This window comes from Diplotaxodon limnothrissa, linkage group LG4 (genome assembly GCF_057381915.1).
Source record: "Diplotaxodon limnothrissa isolate DT_005_m linkage group LG4, D_limnothrissa_male_GT1.1, whole genome shotgun sequence".
Lineage (NCBI taxonomy): Eukaryota > Metazoa > Chordata > Actinopteri > Cichliformes > Cichlidae > Diplotaxodon > Diplotaxodon limnothrissa.
This window is the reverse complement of record NC_140599.1, coordinates 4,930,238-4,950,728: the sequence shown is the minus strand read 5'-3', so window position 1 is coordinate 4,950,728 and position 20,491 is coordinate 4,930,238. Positions and strand designations below refer to the sequence as shown.

At 41.0% G+C, this 20,491-nt stretch overlaps 1 protein-coding gene across 1 annotated transcript in view; it reads right to left on the bottom strand.

Annotated features, from left to right (window-relative positions):
- Positions 1-2,888: 2,888 nt before the first annotated feature.
- The window catches only part of LOC146633084 (T cell receptor beta chain MC.7.G5-like), a 31,026-nt gene continuing 13,423 nt past the window's right edge, over positions 2,889-20,491 (bottom strand). Inside the window, exons 2-8 of the mRNA XM_085352905.1 lie at positions 15,013-15,306; positions 9,349-9,368; positions 5,502-5,538; positions 4,030-4,377; positions 3,915-3,938; positions 3,687-3,818; positions 2,889-2,935 (exon numbers count right to left, since the gene is read on the bottom strand). Coding sequence (XP_085209031.1) covers positions 2,889-2,935; positions 3,687-3,818; positions 3,915-3,938; positions 4,030-4,377; positions 5,502-5,538; positions 9,349-9,368; positions 15,013-15,306 — 902 coding nt within the window. The remainder of the gene's footprint in view (positions 2,936-3,686; positions 3,819-3,914; positions 3,939-4,029; positions 4,378-5,501; positions 5,539-9,348; positions 9,369-15,012; positions 15,307-20,491) is intronic.

The window sequence follows — 20,491 nt, the reverse complement described above, 5'->3', positions numbered from 1 at the left end:
TTGGAACTCTCTGTGGGAGGGAGTGGAATAGGCATTGCTGTACACATAGAGTTGCAGCAGTCGAGCAAAGGCATGATAGCTGTTTCCAGGTCCCTAAAATGTTGTGTTTGGTGTGATTTTGTTAAATTTCTGCTTCCATTGTATTTTTTATGGAAACACAATGAATACACTTTGTGCTCTTCCAGCATTTTTCTATTTGCTGGTGTTTTCCTAGGGTGCAGTGTGTTTAACAGTTCATATGATATATGAAGCTTAGTCATTTCCAGCTGTGCTCCACCCTCCTAGAAGCACATGTACAGTATGTTGTTGAGGATAACAGACTAATATGTATTAAAGAAAGTGACAAGTGGCTCAATGTCAGTGTAGGAGACCTAGGTACAGACACAAACCCAAAATCAATTGTCTTCTCTGGCATGCTGCTGGCAAGTGAGGGTGTGTCCATGATAGGAGTGAAGTATAGCTCGTGCCCTTCTGGGTAGCAACAAGCTGACCGGCTCTGCAACCCGGAGCATCACTCTGTCTCTGTTAGCCATCGCTCTGCAGCTCTGCTGGATCCTCCTGGATTAATTGCAACTGTGTGTGCATTTATTCTAGTGTAATTTTCTGGAGCTTGATAGCTTTTCTTCTTTAAGAAACATTTTAATATTTAAGATTCACTTTGTTCCTTCATCCCCAAATGTGCCAATAAAATCAATCATGTTCATTTTGAATCATTAAAACATTTGAAAACTATTTGTGCTGATTTTTGTTTTATGTGTTAAACTTACCGTCTATAGTAGCCTTTAAGCTCTTGATGTAGTGGCATGGTTTGCCCAGCAGATGGAGACACTGATATAGTGCAGATGCATCCTATGCATGGCTGTACGATGTTATTCTTTAATTAAAAGACCAGCAGGCCTGGGTGTGTTACTCTCAGGAACACTAGCACTCTCTGATTAAGGTAAACATATTTATAATTTATTAATGTACAGCTTGTTTCATTTCCCATCAGTCACAGCTGATAGATGAACACAGCACTGAAGTTGTTCCTGAGTTGTTCCTACACTAAGCCCATCAACACTCCCTCAAAACTCTAAATGTATAACCTGAGCATGTTCATAAAAAGAGTGTTGAACTGTGATAAGTTTTGTAATTTTACTATCACATCTGTTACTCTTCTGACAGATAAAACACATACACAATAATAATTATTTTATTACAAAGCACTTTGGTGGCCAGTAAGAGTAAAAATAGCACAAAGTGAATACCATCCCAGTGTCATACTTAAACTACAATCATATTTAAACTGGAAAAGCACCTCAGAGTGTGAATTCTTAAAGGACATTTTAATGTATTATTTTAATATCTTCCAGCAGATGCAGGAGGTGGCTATTGGTAAAGAATAGGCAGCGTGTTTGAGTTCAGTCTTTCTCACGCAGTCTAAAAATGAGAGCAATTATCAGGCGATAGAGGCAGATCCCAGTTTTAATGGTAAATATACTTTAACAAAGTTAGATTTGATCTCACTTTCAGATAGAGACTGCTGTTATATGAAGGATGTGACGTGTGGGGAGAATAAAATAGACTAGTTAACATATCCCCATGAAACACTCCTTCATCTGATAATGCAGACTAAGGGGAAATATGAGGTTGTTCTTTATTGAATTAAATGAGCTGTTTTTTTCCAGCCCTGGGCTGAGTTGGATTAACAAAAGAAAGTGGATGGACAGATGTTAGCTTTATGTACTAATAAGAAGTCAAGCCCCCCAAAACGATTTATTATATTATAGTTTTATTATAATCATTGTAGTTTATTGTTACCTTCTTGTTATGTAATGCTGTTGTGAGCATTAAAGGATTACGGTCAGTACTCTTAACTCTGAAGCAGAACTCTCAGCTTTAGGAGATCAAAACTCTGTTGTGATATAAACATCCTCTGATTAGGAAAAAGGAAATGAGCACTTTATTGTGTTTGATAGTTCTGATGAACTTATGTGACCTCAAACTCTAAATAAAAGGCTGCAGTAATGCGTATGCACACAGAGCAGCTGCTGTCTCCCAGCGTAGCTTCAGTTGACACAGTTAGTGTGCTTGGTGCAGCGCTGCAGAGTGGGGAGCTGGTGCACAGGTGCGTGTTAATGCTTGTGAAGGTTGCGGTGAAGCGGAAGTCTGCACCTCTGAAGCTTCTCAGCAATCTGCCGCTCGCTCGTCTCACTCTGTGACCACATCCTGTGCTCTGCTGTTGCTCTCAACGCCTCCGTAAGCTGTCATGACCTGGTTTGTTCCTCACAAAACAACAGCTTCAACCTCCGTCTCTGGAGAGAGGAGAGTATTGATTTCCTGTTCCTACGAGCTGTGGTTGACTCACATTTTACACACATACTTCAATATGTATAGCCCTCCACCTACTGTGAAAAAAACACAGCTTTACTCACTGAGAATGGAAAAAGTGAATCTTGAACAGGTTTTACAGATAGGGGAACATGTCACAGTAAAAATGGCCCAATGTTTTTGAGTTGGAGTTCATAGAAAATGGAAAATATAAGGGTGAGTTCTCAGAAACCCAACAGATAACAGGCTGCTAAAAATAGCTCCCTGCTAGCCATGCAGTGTAGTGAAGGCTCAGACATAAATGAATAATACCTGAAACTGCACCTGATGAGTAACTGTATGTTGTACTGTCAGGTAGAACTGCCTCAGACTCATATATGAAAGAAATAAACAGTTGTGTGTTTAAGGAGTACTTTTATTAAGAAGCAAACTGAGCACAAAGCACTTACACAAACTAACAGAATAATAACTAATAACAGCACAGGATGTCCACTTATTTATATACTAAATGGAAGAAAGTCAAATGGAAAGCAAAGCTTTAGGATAATGTGAATGTTTTTGTTTTCACAGAAAGCAGCTCAGTCGTTCAGCTCAGCTCTCATTTCTCTGGTTTTCTTGAAAACCCCTGTGAAGACAGGAAACACGTTTTCAGTTTACAGAGTCGCTCTTTAAACAAAGGTTTAAATGTAAAGCCTCATGTCTTCAGTGAGTCTTCACTAAACAAACTGACTATAAAGAAGGCAAGCTTCACCTTCCTACTAATTTTTAATTATCAATCAAGCACAAAGAAATTCAGAAATGACGTGGATGTAAAGCAGTTTTCTTGGATACACTAAATGATAACTATAAGAAATCCTTTTCAGAGCTTCTGTGGTAATAATGAGCACTTTGTCAGAGTTTTTACATATATATTACCACCGGTGCTGAGATTACTGAGAAAATATTATTACACTAATTTTAAAAGTGATTGATTGAGATATTTAATGAAAAATACTGCTGGGGTGACTGAAATATTGTCATGGAGAATCTATAAATCTATAAACTTTAAACAACATCAACAACAAAACCCCTTCCTTGTTATTTTAAATGATACCTTTATATTCATTAGTTTTAGCTCATTAGCTTTTAAAATGTTTTCAATAGGTTTTAATTGTTGAGTGATAGTTGCTGAGAAAAAAGACATATTCAAGATAAACAGGCTAACTGATGTTTTTCTTAGCTGCTAATTTTTACGGCGGTCTAACAAATCGATCCTGCATTACATTTAGATTCAGTTTCAGACAGGTTCCTTTGGAGGAAGAAGCACGTGGTGCTGTTAAATGATTGTTTTGTATTGAGATATGTTTCATATAACGACCACTGCTCGTGGCACAAACAGGAGCTGGATCGTTTTGGACCAACCTGAAGTTTCCACACCAGGATGATCACAAAGAGTCCGTAGATGCTGCTCTTGATGATCAAAACCAGATATGACAGCTTGGCATTGTGGGTGGTCTTCAGATACTTGTCTGCACAAAATTGTAAGATTTGTATTATTTTCCCAGCTCAGTATAGAGCAGACACACTGGGTTATTATTATTAATAATATTATTAATAATATTTACTTCTTATTGCTGCAGCTCCTGGATCTAAGAAAAAGAAAAACGATTTCTTTCAGTGAAATCAAGTCAAACTATTTCAGATGATTTTGACACATTTAAAGATTGTAAATGAACGTACTTCGAATGCCTGCGACCCAGCCTACACGAGAAACCGTCTGTTCCCCATCAAAGAAGTCGACGGTGCAGGTGAAATTCTTGCCTGGTTTGAACCACTGTGAAAATAAGACTCTCAGCCTGCTTGTGATGCGGTAGTGGGTACCATTCCAGTGGGCAGAGTGATCGGTGGCGACGCCATCTTTGACGTCCACCCCATCAATCTGCCAGGACACATTCACATGGTCCGGGTAGAAATCAGAGGCCACACACAGCAAGGTCTTCTTGTTTTTCTTGTGTTTTTCATTTTGACACTCCTTTGTTGAAGGTTTAAACACTTTCACCTTTGGTGGCTCAACTGTTCTATTTGGTGCTGTGGGACAAAGAGAATCGAATCATTAGAATGCAAACAGTCTCATTATTCCCATTTTGAATACCCAAAGATAAAAAAAGTAACACTTGTAAAAAAAACCCTGCTTCATCATTTTCTTTTGGATTTTTGGATCTTTTGGAAAAACAGCAGGTGATTACTGGGTAAAAAGAAAGTAAAATGAAATAAATAATGGCGTAAGGTGTTAATATGTAAGCTTCTGACGCCACATCTCTTTTTTTCTTTTTTTCTTTTTTCCAAAATGCTGCTTTTGCAACATATATCTTAGATATAGAAGACATTTGAAATAAATTTCATGGCACATTGTTTTAAATCCACAGCAACATGTTTATAACTTTGTGATTCTGTCTACACCCAAATATGAAAAACGACATTCAAACTTTGCTCTTTTTACAGCCCTAAACGTACATTAGAACTTCTCAGAGGTTCTCGGCAGTGGAAGAAAAAACATGCATAAGGTTTCTTACCCAAAACTGTCAGTTTGGTGCCAGTACCAAAGTAAGCAGGGTTGTAGTTTGCCACACTGATATGCAGCGTAGTAAAAATTGTTTGTGCTATCAACAGCTGGAAACGATCTTTTTTTTCTCTTTATGAAAAATTCTAATTTCTCCAAATTTACTCTTCATAACAAAACCTAATTAGACAGATTTTAGATTTTAGACAAAGTCAGGAACCTTAAATGATGCTACAGTAACTCAACTTACTTACAGTTAGGTTTTAATTTATGGACTATTGCATGATAAAATAAATTTGTGCCTGTTAAAATGTTCTATTTTTGCACCTTACCTGAAACTGTGAGTTTAGTTCCCAAAGTGAGCCTCGGACTGGGAATACGCAGTCGCTCACAGAGCTGATCAGAACTCCATATAGCCACAGATAATCTGGGCATAGAGCCAATTCTTTTATAGCTGCAGCACTTTGCTGAAGACTAATCAGCACTGACACAAGACTAACTTTGTGCTTTAATAGCTTTCACTTTTTAAAAACAGCTTGAATATGTTTATGGCTGATTAATAAAACCACCCAAAAAGTGAAGCACACTTATCACACATTATTTCTATCATATTAAGACGTGCAGTTTGAGTCTTCGCTGCAGATTATCTTACCTAAGACGGTCAGTTTAGTTCCAGCGCCGAAATAAGCCTCGCTGAATGAACACAGAGCTCTCAGACTGTTACAAAAACCTCTTCCTTGTCTCTTGGGGCTCCTCTTTGCAATTTATCAAGCTTTGTCATAGTTTCAGACATTGAGCGTTTCATAGAGATCGACAGTAGTCGACAGCTAGAGTCTGCTAAGGATCGCCCTTGAAACGGCAGCAACAGGACACATTTTTATATAGATATATATATATCTATATAAATATAGTGAGTTTTATGGCTATTATTGCATCGCTCATTACCTGAAGGTGTCATTCAGGCTTTTGGGTATTTTGCCATCAGATGAAAAACAACCATTAAATGATATTCTGATTTATATTCTAGTTCTTTCACTTTATTTCTTAACTGAAACAGTCAACCTGGTGCCTCCATCGAAAAAAGCCTCAAAAACAAAACCACCAGCACAGTAAACTGAACTTTACTCCAATCACCTTAAACATGCCGGATTTGCTTTCTTTTGTACACACAGGCTAATATCCAAATACTTTCCAACATCTACACATTTGTAACGCTTCCAAAGGGACGAGCGGACGTTTTACTCACCGAGAACGGTCAGTTTTCTGCCTGCACCAAAATAGGCTTCGTAAGTAGCACTGTGGACCAGCTTAATATCAAATAGCACGGAGCTGGACCAGTAATAAACAGGACCACATTTTTGTAGGTCACTGCTTCAGCCATAGTCTAAACATTGCAAAGGTGTTTTTTTTCTCAATGAACAGAAAGTGTGAGGGCCCCAACTTACCCAGAACAGTTAGTCTAGTTCCACTTCCAAAGCAGGCTTCAGCTCCAGTGTCACATTGAACGCATCCTTTGTGAAAAAGTAACCAAACAGTCCAGAGCAGGCACTTGAAATGAGACTAAATTCCCACTAAACACTTGGAATTTTAGCAAAGGACATGTTAATCCCACCAACTGAGTTTTAGTTTAAAAAAAAGATGAGTGAAATAAACTCAGAAGCTGCACTGTGTTTAAAATTTTATTGAATTCTAAACAAATTCCCTCACTAATCATATTTCTGTGCAGTAAGAGCAGGGCTACCTGCACTTTTTAAAATACTGCTCATTTTATGCTTGTCAGGTGTTGAAAATAATCTGCAGAGCTCCTCGCTGTGCATTTTAAATGCAGGAGGTTTTTGTACGGCGGCTCTATTGGTTTGTATCACCGTGCCCCCCCTGTCCCCACAGTGAAAAAGCACTAGACAAAAACCTGACTTCACTTTGCTGCTGTCTTTCCTCCCCCCACCCAGCATCTCCATATCTCAGCCTCCATCTTTCTCTGTTGGTGGATGAGAGCAGCTGTGCAGGCTGCCTGGAGGCCTGAGGTGAGCATGAATGCTGCTATTTCTGTGACTGCTAAGAAAAGACGCACAAAGAAAACGAAGCCCGTGTTTCTATATACAGTAGCTGCACGGTGACGTCTTCTCTGGTCACACCTCTTTATTTCCGCCCAGTCAGTATAAAACTGGAGGAAATCAGCAGTTCCACATCATCATTGTGATAATGTTTCCCAAATTACAGTGATTAAACCTATGGTTTGACACCCCTACAAGGCTTTTAGATGAATAAAAAGGAAAGCGAGTATATGATCAAACTTATCAGATATGAAGGGAAACCCTTTCAAAGTCAATCGCAGTCAAGACAACATTTTGTTTGCTTTCTTTTCAGATTGTTCATCCTGACAGAATTACACACACTGCTGTGGAGGCTCAAATTATTCACTTTACTGTTTTCTAACCACAACTAAACTTTTAGATGGAAAATAAAAACATATCAAACACATTAATACTGATGTTACTACTAGTGCCACAATCCTAAAAGGAAAAAAAGGGGGAAAAAAAAGGTCTTATGTGATTTTGTAATCAAAAAATATAAACGTAAACGCGACATGAGAAATAAAGTTGTGGGACAACTGATAAAACATTTGTTGTTCTTTCTTAAAGAATTTTAACAGTGATGCAGTTGGACCTCAGATCATGCTTAAGCACAAAGTTAAATCAGTCTGGTATAACTTTAGACATAAATATAATCTGAGATCGGCTCATTGAAGGGTCATCATCAGCATGATTTTTCAGACATATGTAACCCCAACTTCAGCCAGCAGAGGTCAGGCTGTGATCAACTTGTTCTTAAACAAAACAACTGTGTGCTCAGACAGCAAACACTTAAAGAATAAGAGAAAAAGAAACGCAGAATAGCAAAATGCAAGATATGTGGATGCTGAGAAGCTACACTGTACGGGACACTGCTCCCTCTGTTATAGCACCTGTGTACTTATCTAACTGATCAGCTTTGTGGTACTGCAGACACGTCAGCGAACTGAAACAGATACGTTTTTATGACTTCATGGATCAGCGACTGCTCCTCTGCTGCTGATCAAGTTTTGCTTCAGCTAAATTTTTCTAGAAAAAGCTCTATGTGGTAAAACCAGAGAACATAGTCCAAGCAGCTTGTACTTTTGGATTACACCATGTCAGAAATCTAAAAACCGCAGAGCAAACTAAAGCTGATAAACAGATAGCTTGTGACCTTCGATTTGGAAGGCAGCGTGTGGCAACTAGAATATCAATCATGCTCAAAGAGAGACGAGAAGGATCAGAGATTATTTTCACACTTTAGTAATTTTTGATAAACTGGAAATGTAAGTGAAAATATTAGCTAATGTCCCATTTCAGCGTTTTTAATCACGTATTGGTTTATTCATATTGTGAAATGTCTGTCTGTACTGTGCTGAGGTTTGCAGTCAATTACTATGTTGGACTGCAGCAGAGCAGGCTAAGGCTACCTTAGCCCCACCTAACATCAGTTTAAATGCTGATTTGATTCATTCACTAAATAAGACCTTTGCACTAGTTCTATAGTGTCAAGAGGTGAAAGGTTAGGCATGATGGCTCGGGATGTCTAAATCCAAGACGTAGTTTGGTATCAGCAGAGAAAGCCGGCTGATCTCTATGCAAAGAAAAATCTACCACAGAAGAATGAATTGTGACTGAGGGTTCCCCCTTGCTAATTTCCACTTTAACCCATAATTGTCTTAATATACACAATTGCACGTATAGTATAAAGTACTTATTTTATCATAGTATACACAAGCAGGAAGATCATTTCAAAATTGGAGAATTACTGTGAGGTGTAACAGGTATAATTTATACACAAGGACATCATCTACCAGGGTTTCAGTGATATTTCAACTGAGGAGCTGAGCGATTCCTGAGTGGCAGTGAGGGGATGCTGTCATTTTCTATTTCATTTCAACTTCAACTGGTATGCAAACACTGCTGCAGGGACTTTTTCCACACTGTGGAATTGTTTTTAGGCAGACTAGAGCAAATGTAACATTTCAGTCACGAGATGGTCAGCTACTGTAATCTGATTACTTTTTTCAAGTAACGAGTAAAGCAAGGGATTACTATTGCAAAAAAGCAATTAGATTATTGTTACTTTCCCGTAAGCTCGCAGTGTTACTGCGTTACTAAACTGTGATTTTGTTTTTGAGAGTGTCTCATGACATTGACGTATGAGGCAGCAACAGACGTGTGCAGATTAACAATGAACAATATGGAGTGCGGGAGAGAGTACGACCATGCAGCGTTTAAAGCTTGGAAGTACTGACATTACTTTGAGTTTGATTCTGTAAAAGTGGCAAAAACATTAGCGTCCGCTGTTACTCTGAGTGGGAAGAAAACTTCTTTCTTGAAAAATTAAACTTCAAATCTGAGTACGCACCAAGCACGCTACCACGGGAATGTGAAATTCACAGAGAAACCCCCGCTGTGATGACCGCTGCTGCACCGGCAAACCTCCATCCGCCCCGCTCCTGCTAGGTGAAAATTAGATTTAAGAGCGACAGGACTCAGAGCTGCTGAGTCTTTGATTTTATTTATTTTCTGCTGTGTTTTACTTGCATCTATTTGAAAGAGGGAGTGTAAACACAAAAACATTATCTTATTTTATATGCTGAAATATGCAGAAAATAGGTTTAAATGTTAAATAATTTCTGCAAGTCAAAGACAGCTGCATATAATTAAATTTTTGTTTAATGCAATGTGCATAAAATTAAAAGATTAAAACTCATAAAACAATTTTTAAAAAGATGTTTTCATTTGATTCAATTTTATATGGATTATGCAGGAAAAAAATAGATTTGGGCTGAAAGGTCTGTTGTTTTATTACATATTCAGGTTGCGTATCATGTTTTTAAAAAGTAACTAAGTAATAAGGTAAGTAATTACTTTTGAAAACAAGTAATCAGAAAAGTAACATATTCTCTTGGAGAGGTAATCAGTAACGAATTACTTTTTTAAAGTAACTTGCCCAACACTGGTCACCAGTCTTTGTTAGGCCTCCCTCCTGTTATTTTGTCTTTGTGCTGCTGTTATTTTTTATTTTTTTAAACTTGTGCTTGATTTTTACTTTCAGTTTCGTGTTTGTGCAGCGCCTTTTATGACTTTTGATATCACTGAATGTGTTTTGTCATGTGACTACCTGCAGGTCTGCCTTGGATTTTTGTCTGTGACTGTTTCAGGTTCTGTCATGTTTCGGCTGTGTACAGGCAGGAGAAGGACCCAAACGCAAAACTCACGACAACGAAATTAAACTCAAAAAGCTGCTTTATTGCAGAATGGCGTGGAAAACTAAACTGGGACATGGATGACTAACACACATGGAAACACAGCCATGAGGGAGACTACGACACTGACAAAGAGAAACACAGGGCTCAAATACACAGAGGGATAAGGAGGGAACAAGACACAGAAGGAGAGCACAGCTGGGAGTAATCAGGCCGGACGAGACAAGGGAAGCAAAACTAGAAATACTGACATGAGACACGGACCTTCAAAGTAAAACAGGAAACACACTGACTGAACTCTAGACATGCAAACTTAACAGCAACTGGGGAGACAGAACATAGGAACCTGAAACATGGTACAAAAACGTCACAGTAGACACAACATGGAACACAGGGAAGCCATATTACAAAGCCAAAGAACTAAACCTATGATAACCATAACTGAGACCTAGGGAAACAAGAAACAGTACAAAGGACTCAAAACATAAACCATAATATAAAAACACAAGATCTCTTCAAAATAAAATAGGTAACATAATGAGACGCAGACATGACAACCAGAACTTGACAACGTAAGACACAGACATGAAACATATGAAGAGCAGGGGAGACTTAACATGGGTTGGAAACACAAGGGGGAACTAATAAGCAAATGAACATAGGAGACCTAAAGAGCTTAAACATACTTTAAACATCAAAATGAACTAAAACTCAAAACACTGGCTCCTAAGACCCAGGATCGTGACAGGTTCATATTTATATTTAGTGCTGTAAATATAGCAGGGTTTTGAGGCATTTTAATGCAAACATAATATGCACAAAAATGGCCTTATGTAATGTATAACGCTTGATTCATTTCAATGTGTAACAAAATATATGAACAAAACTTTTCACAACAGTACATTTAGAGAAAAAATAGTAAAATGATTAAAACAACAGTAAAAAAAATTGGATTACAATTTTCTACAAATTACATAAATAAATAAACAAAATTTCAGTCTCATAACAAACAGGATGCTGAAATAATCTATGTATCTTAATCAGGACAGAAAAATTATAGATAAACTGGAAATCTGAATCATGTTACCTTCAAATTGTAACAAATTCAAGAGCCTTATTTTCTATTCTTTTCTTAAAAAATTAAGAAAATTAAGAAAAATACTACCATTACATTTCTAAATTACACTTTTAAACAAATAATTAACTTAGAACTTAGTTCCTCCAACGCCGAGCGGCGCATCGGGCAGCTAGTGATCTCCATCGATGTCGGTCAGCAGCGACTGCTTCGAGCTTCGTCCCAGGCAATGTCGACAGTTCTCAGATCGTCCATAAATGTTCGACGCCATGTGGTCTTTGGTCGGCCTTGCTTTCGCTTGCCAGTGCGTGGACGCCATGTCATGGCAATCTTAGCTGGGCGATGAGGGGGTAGGCGTAAAATATGTCCCGCAAAGCGAAAGCGCCTTTCTGCAACAACATCGGCTACTGGGCGGGTGCCTGCTCTTCGTAGGACCTCCTCATTTGTTATTCGGTCCCGGTAGGAAATTCTCAGGATTCGCCGCAGGCCACGTTGTTGAAGCACGTTCAGGTGTTGAATAATTGCACTTGTTGAGCGCCAGGTTTCACTAGCGTAAAGTGCAGTAGGGAAGACGATAGAGTTCAGTAGTCTGATCTTGACCCTAACATTCAGGGAGGTCGAGTTCCAAATAGGTTGGAGACGTCGCAGGACACCAACTGCCTTCCCTACTCTGGCGTCGACATCCCGATCAGAGACCCCGTCATTCGAGATGATGCTGCCAAGATATGTAAAATTCTCCACCTCTTCAGCACGTTGTTGGTTGATCATGACAGGAATGCGGGCACGTGCATAGCCAACTCGGAGTACCTTGGTTTTTTTGGCGCTGATTCTTAATCCAACTTTCGTTGCCTCCCTCTGCAGGGCCGCGGTCAACTTTTGGAGGTCTTCCTGAGTCGAGCCCAGCACCTTCCAAACAAATAATATACAAATATAATCAAATCTAATATATAATTTAAAGACAAATTCTTAAAGTCAGGCCAAAGCTTTACTAATTGAACACAAAGAGTTCTGACAAAAACAAACATCTGCAGGGAGACTGAGTGAGCTGCTTGTCAGCCGTCGACCTGCTGTGATGTTGGGGTTGTTGATGAGCCACAGAGTGAGTCTGTGCTACTGTGGCAGTCTTGAGGCACAGTAATACACAGCTGAATCTCCAGGCTCCACTCGCTTTATGTGCAGACTAGAATTACGCACCGCAGGACGTGACATGAAGTACTTTGTTTCATTAAATGGAGCTTCAGTGGTTTGAATACCTTTATTAATAGAATACGTTAACAGCTGCATTTGCCTAAAGTCTGTGTGTTTGTACCAAAACATGTATAAATATTCATCATTGTCCTGTTCACATTGCAGCGTCGCCGATTTCTCTCCTTCACGGCTCAAAGTAAAAGGTGGTTGATATATTTTCACACTGCAACAGAATCCTGGACAACGAAGAAAACAAAAAGGTTAATTGAAGGGTTTGGTGTAGAGATCAAGTCAAGTAAAACAAACAAACAAAAACAATTTTCTTACTTGAAAACAGGAGAAGTGCTAGAGAGAAGAGCTTCATGTTCATTAGGGTTCATCAAAAGGAATGTTCACATGCTTGAATGTTTCCTGAGTTTTCCACGAGTGCTCCACCCACAGTCACTGAGAACAGCTACAGCCCTGCCCATGGTGGCGTGGCCTCTGTGGGGAGGCTGCTGACTGCTAATTCAAGTCATTATAAAAGGCTAATTAATAAGCAGAAACCCTTTAGTTCAAGTTCAAATTAATTCCACCTCAAGGTGCTTTATATTGCAAGATAATAAGCAGTAAGCCAGAATAATGACAGTAATGGATTGGCCAGAACAGTCTCTGGGTACGAACCCTGCTGAGCTGCTGTGGGAACTGTTTGACATACTGATGGTAGGGAGGACGCTCCAGGAAGGCAATCTTGTGGGAGATGTTCCAGGAAGTGTGTGGTTAAATGTCATCAGATTACCTTAAAACATGAGCTGTAATGTGTAGGAGCTGCCAGACTGTAACTGCTGCAAAAGGTGGTTTTTGAAGTTTGAACAACGCGTTTATTCATTTATTCCTTTTGAGCAGTATTGTATGTATGTGTGTATATATATATATATATATATATATATATATATATATATATATATATATATATATATATATATATATATATATATATATATCTTAAATCTTTGTGAGGCAGAGTAACACCATTGCTTTTCTTTTTTTCACTGAAGAAAAACATTATAAAGTGCTTTTTGGGTTAATTGTCCAAAGTACATTGTTGTTGTGCCATGACTGTCATCTCACAGCAAGAACAATTTGGAGATGGATGTGCTGGTCCTCTGCAGCTGCTGATATAAGTGCACTCTGTGGTAAACCTGTGATCGGCTGGTCCTCTGTGTACTCAAACACTTCAGTGCCCCCTCAGTCGCTGCCCTATAGCCCTAGTTAGATACAGAGTTAGTGGACTGAAGAATGTCCTTTTCCTTTTCAACCAAGTTCCAAAAGTTTGTTTTTGATGGCTTCATAGGAGCACATTCTTCAAGATCGTCTTCTACGATACTGTAGTGTTTGACCCGACACACTGTATTACTTTGAGTAGTGTTTATTGCAAATCGCACAAAATGCTTTCTTGACAGGTTTGGCACCCACTTCAGCTTTTCAGATGGTCTCCAGCACTCACACCTCCTTCCCCAGGTCTCAGGCTTCACTCTAGAGGGAGAAACCTCGCTAGTGGAATCCCAGACACCTGTCCCTCCAGCCTCCTTGGCACTCCCCCCTTGAGCTCACTGCCCTACTGTTCCCCTGAGCCAGAGACGACACCTCTGCCACAACTACATTTTTGTCCAAATGTCCTTTTCCCCCCTAAGTGATTTATGATATTTTATTTCTTCTTCAAATATGAAAAAAAAAAAACCCAACAAAAACAGTAGGAGATGTCTTTTCCTTTGTTGCCTTTAATTTATTATTATTTCTGGGACTGTTATTGTAGGGTCTATTTTACAATATAAAGTGCCTTGAGATGACTGTTGTTGTGATTTGGAACTGTATAAATGAAATTGAACTGAATTATTACCTTTACTTTACCTGCATTTATCTCAAATCTATTATTGCAATTCATTGGAAAGTGGGGTCTTTTATTTCTTTAACTTAACCTGATTCTGTCACAATTACTAGGTAGGACTGAAGTGCAAGTGGAATATTTACATATGTACAGTGAGAGGGGGAAGAGGGGTCCAGAGATTCCGTAGGCAGGTCCAGGCCTGGAGAACAGACATGCTCACACTCACTCCACTCGTGAAAGAAACACACTCGGTCCAAAAGATCCACGCTGTGCCTCAGTCACACTCTCACTCATCCAAAAGGGTTCCAGGAAAGGCAGGCTGGGGTCCAGGGTACAGGGGAGACGGAGAAACAACGATTAGCCAGAGAACCATAAGCACAAGGAAGAATACAACAGAGAGCTGGGCTACACTAACTGAGAAGAGTACAATGATCCAGCGAAGCCTTAAATTAGATCAAGGCAATCAGCCAGGATGAGCAGGTGAGCAGATAAAGGATGGGAGATCCAGGGAGGCACAGGTATCCAGACGCAGCCCTTGTGGAGAAGGCGAGTACCACCACCAGAGCACATTCTCTGTGCTGGTTTGTGTCTGACCTCCTGCTCTCCTCATGTGCTTTGGACAGGTCAACATGGCAGCTCCAAAAACTTGAGTGATGAGAGATGTCGATCTCTACAAAACTGTTGCAGAAATATGCTGTCTCGCACAGCATGGCTGCACAGATGGTTTTAGTAAGTCTGTGTCACTGAACCACATCACTGTGTACTGGCAGCGCAGAAATACACAGCTGAGTGTGACAGTTTGACACTGGGGAGGCTCAGAGCTCCTTTCACTCTGGTCTCTCTCAAAATCTCGGTGTGATTCTGAAACGCCGGCTCATAGTCGGGTTTGTTTGTGTCATAGCTATATCCAATTAAGCTCATCGCTCCATAATCCCTTTGCTGGTACCAGAGCATCACGTATAAACTGTCATCATCGTGGCTGCATTGGATTTCTACTCTTTCGCCTACGTTGACTATCCTGGACTGAGGTTGCTGGAATGTCACACAGCTGGCTTGATCTACAGGAAAGAGATTTAAAATGTGGTTAATACTAGTTGACAAAAACAAGTAGAAAAATTCTGAAGGTTGTTATTGTTGAAGAAAAATTACATGGAAATAAGAGCAGAAAAAAAAGTGTGATTCCAGCTGAACACATCTTCGAGTATGAGACCGACTGCCTATCTTCTCTGCTCTGTGAAGACATGCTTCCTCTGACGTAAGAGCTGAAGAAAAGAAGACGACACTGAGGGACTTTTTGTGAGGGAGCAGTATTAAACCACACCCCTGTGTGCTGGCAGAGTAACAGGTTTGCTGTGGGAATAATCAGAGCTCCTTTGACGTTGTCTTCTCTTTCAAGCTTAAATTCTTCTTTATATTGACGCTCGTAGGTCGGGTCTCGTGTGCCATATCCAAACCCAATGAGGGTCATAGACTGACTGCCTGTTCTTTGCTGGTACCAGAGCATCACAAGGCGGGTCCCGTCACCGTGGCTGCATGTATGCGGACCTTAGAGCTCACGTTCACAATCTGAGGAAGACTTTGATTAAATATGATGCTGCTGTGGATGTTTGGATACGATTATTACTGCAGTACAAACAAAGAGGACAGTTATAGGTTTATGTATGAGGGAATGTGAAACTGAGGCTCTTACTTGGAAAGCAGAGGAAGAGAAAGCCAAACGTGTGGATGAAAGGAGACATTGTCATCACTGCTGTGTGAAAAAGTAATGTTTGCTCTGAGTGACTGAGCTCATGTATTTCTGGAATGGGGAGGTGCTACCCATCCCCGGCTGCCTCCCTCTTCCCGCTCCAACACCCCCACCCACACAAGTAGGGCCTTGGGGTGCGGGTGTGTCACCAGGGTGCAGGGGAGGCATTCCCCCCCCCCCCTTGTCCCCTTCTGGCCGCCTGTGCCTCAATTTTATTCCACAACTTAGACATGCACATTACTCACGCTCTCATAGCATATACATATATTGTGGGTGGGCACGTTAACGGCGTCCAGTGGACGTCTGTGTATTCAACCCCACCTCTGGCGCCGGTGCCCACCTTTCAATTTTAAATCCATGTAGACATTGAGGGTTCTCGGGAGGTGCCGTGCTAACACCTGCTGCTCTCTGGCAGCAGCACCATGCTCTCCCGTGTTTTAAATTTTAAATGCGTGTTTAGAACAACACGCAGCAACACTACAGGGAGTGCAGAATTATTAGGCAAATGAGTATTTTGTCCACATCATCCTCTTCATGCATGTTGTCTTACTCCAAAGGCTCGAAAGCCTACTACCAATTAAGCATATTAGGTGATGTGCATCTCTGTAATGAGAAGGGGTGTGGTCTAATGACACCAACACCCTATATCAGGTGTGCATAATTATTAGGCAACGTCCTTTCCTTTGGCAAAATGGGTCAAAAGAAGGACTTGACAGGCTCAGAAAAGTCAAAAATAGTGAGATATCTTGCAGAGGGATGCAGCAGTCTCAAAATTGCAAAGCTTCTGAAGCGTGATCATCGAACAATCAAGCGTTTCATTCAAAATAGTCAACAGGGTCGCAAGAAGCGTGTGGAAAAACCAAGGCGCAAAATAACTGCCCATGAACTGAGAAAAGTCAAGCGTGCAGCTGCCAAGATGCCACTTGCCACCAGTTTGGCCATATTTCAGAGCTGCAACATCACTGGAGTGCCCAAAAGCACAAGGTGTGCAATACTCAGAGACATGGCCAAGGTAAGAAAGGCTGAAAGACGACCACCACTGAACAAGACACACAAGCTGAAACGTCAAGACTGGGCCAAGAAATATCTCAAGACTGGTTTTTCTAAGGTTTTATGGACTGATGAAATGAGAGTGAGTCTTGATGGGCCAGATGGATGGGCCCGTGGCTGGATTGGTAAAGGGCAGAGAGCTCCAGTCCCACTCAGACGCCAGCAAGGTGGAGGTGGAGTACTGGTTTGGGCTGGTATCACCAAAGATGAGCTTGTGGGGCCTTTTCGGGTTGAGGATGGAGTCAAGCTCAACTCCCAGTCCTACTGCCAGTTTCTGGAAGACACCTTCTTCAAGCAGTGGTACAGGAAGAAGTCTGCATCCTTCAAGAAAAACATGATTTTCATGCAGGACAATGCTCCATCACACGCGTCCAAGTACTCCACAGCGTGGCTGGCAAGAAAGGGTATAAAAGAAGAAAAACTAATGACATGGCCTCCTTGTTCACCTGATCTGAACCCCATTGAGAACCTGTGGTCCATCATCAAATGTGAGATTTACAAGGAGGGAAAACAGTACACCTCTCTGAACAGTGTCTGGGAGGCTGTGGTTGCTGCTGCACGCAATGTTGATGGTGAACAGATCAAAACACTGACAGAATCCATGGATGGCAGGCTTTTGAGTGTCCTTGCAAAGAAAGGTGGCTATATTGGTCGCTGATTTGTTTTTGTTTTGTTTTTGAATGTCAGAAATGTATATTTGTGAATGTGGAGATGTTATATTGGTTTCACTGGTAAAAATAAATAATTGAAATGGGTATATATTTGTTTTTTGTTAAGTTGCCTAATAATTATGCACAGTAATAGTCACCTGCACACACAGATATCCCCCTAAAATAGCTAAAACTAAAAACAAACTAAAAACTACTTCCAAAAACATTCAGCTTTGATATTAATGAGTTTTTTGGGTTCATTGAGAACATGGTTGTTGTTCAATAATAAAATTATTCCTCAAAAATACAACTTGCCTAATAATTCTGCACTCCCTGTACAAAGAACAAAGAGTATGTTCAAGAAACCTTCTATTAAATATTAAATAATTTATTTGCAATTTTCTATTTTACATTATGAGTTACAGACATGCAAAGATGTGTTTTGTGAGTGAACAGACTTCCATTGGGTGTTGCATAAGAAAGGGCGTAAAAACCTGCTAAATTAAACTTGCCTAATAATTCTGCACTCCCTGTACACATGAGCAAGAGGAGGGAGGTTTGGGGTCTTCACACACCCCTGTTCTCTGCTGGCCATCGGGGCGGGGGGGGGGGCTGGAAGGAGGTGTTGGCCATCTGATTGGGATCTGGGATGCGGGGCCTCCCTGCTGCTGGGGATGCCTGGGGCGGTCTGCTTGCCTCCACCCCGGGGGAAAGGGTAACATCTCCTGGGACTAGGTGCCATTTCCCCCTCCAGGGGCGAGGGTACCTGGACCCGGGGTATAGAGTATGTTTGGGGAGTGTGATTGTGTGTACATGTCCATTTATGTCAATCCTTTTTTTTTTTTTTTTTTTTTTTTTTTTTTTACCAAGTGGATCATCATGGCCTTGCCATATTGGTCCATTTGATTGACCTTTATTATAATTATGAATTTATTTTATTTTCAGTTGCAAACGGGACAGACATGACTGTGGGATAAGATAAGATAAGATAAGATAAGATAACCTTTATTAGTCCCACACGTGGGATAGGACAGGGGGAAAGAATGAAAGAAAGAGAGGGAGAGAAAGAAAGAAAACCAAAGGGGAGAAGAGACGGTGAGAAGGGGGGGAAGAGAGAAAAAACCAAACAAACAAAAAAAACAAAACTCCTGGGTCACCTGTATGGAGAAAAAAAACAGAGGAGACAGCAAACAACAAAGAGCAACATAATAATAGAAAAAAAAAGCACCATCACAATAAACTAGCTAGCCATAGATATCAATAGTTACTAAATAATAAACGATATTGTGCAGCACGCAAGATAGACAGCGCACAGTGTGCTTTGATGCAGCAGCCAAGAAAGCTGTAGTCCGCGTCTGTGAATACCCATGTGTACACCTGTGTGCATACCTGTGTGGATCAGGTTCAAGGTTCAAGGTTCTTTATTTGTCACATGCATAGTTATACAAGTATAACACACAGTGAAATGTAGCCTGACACGCTCCTCGACATGTGCAAAAATTTTGGGGGGGGGGGGTGTAGAGGAAGAACATTATATATATATATATAGCATATACACTGGGTGAATGTGCAGTGGTAGCAGCAAGCAGGTGAATTCTGTACATTAATATGAATAGACATCTGACTATTTTACAGGATAGACAATATAAACATATTTAAAATTAAAGGAATTTGAAATGTACATTGTTCCTTGGTTTAGTGTCTGGAAGAGTCCTGTCTCAGTCAATTATAGATGATGTGAGAGGGCGGGTGTGTGTGTTTAGGGCACGGATGGCTTGGGGATAGAAGCTCCTCTTGAGTCTCTCTGTCCTTGCCCGGAAGATGCGGAACCTTCTACCAGATTGCAGAAGTTGGAACAGTTTGTTGCCAGGATGGGACGGGTCCTTCAGTATCTGCGCTGCTCTAGTCCGGCATCTCCTGGTGTAGGTGTCCTGGAGCGGGGGGAGAGCAATCCTGCAGCAGCGTTCTGCTGTACGGATCACTCTCTGGAGAGCTTTTTAAGAAAGAAGAAGAAAGTGTACTTTATTGGTCCCCGTGGGGAAAATCCCTCTCTGCATTTAACCCATTCACTCAGTGAAGCAGTGGGCAGCCATTGGGCGCCCGGGGAGCAGTGTGTAGGGACGGTACCTTGCTCAGGGGTACCTCAGGGTAGCTGTTCAGGGGAATCGAACCCCCGACCTTCCGATCATGGGGCCACCACTCTACCTACTGAGCTATCCCTGCCCAATTTTGGTCCTTCACACAGCTGTTCCCAAACCACGATGTCATGTTCTGTGTGAGGATGCTCTCCACAGTGCCTGTATAGAAAATCCTGAGGATCTTTGGAGAGACCCTGAACTTCCTCAGTTGTCGTAGGTGATACAGGCGCTGCCTAGCCTTTTTGGTCTGGACCTGAATGTGGGCAGCCCATGTCAGGTCTGACGAGATGTGGACACCAAGATACTTGAAGGACTGCACCCTCTCCACTGGAGCTCCATTGATGATAATGGGCTTGTAGTCTCTGTGCTGACCCCTTCTGAAGTCCACCACCAGCTCCTTGGTCTTGCAGACGTTCAGCTGGAGGTGGTTGTCCTGGCACCACGATGCCAGATTCTTCACTTCATCCATGTAGGCCGCCTCATCGTTGTTGGAGATGGCACCCAACACCAGTGTGTCGTCAGCAAACTTCACAATGGTGTTGGAGCCATGGGTGGCCACACAGTCTGAAGTGTAGAGGGAGTAGAGCAGTGGCGAGAGGACACATCCCTGAGGTGCTCCTGTGTTGATTGTGATGCTGTTGGAGAAGCACCTGCCCAC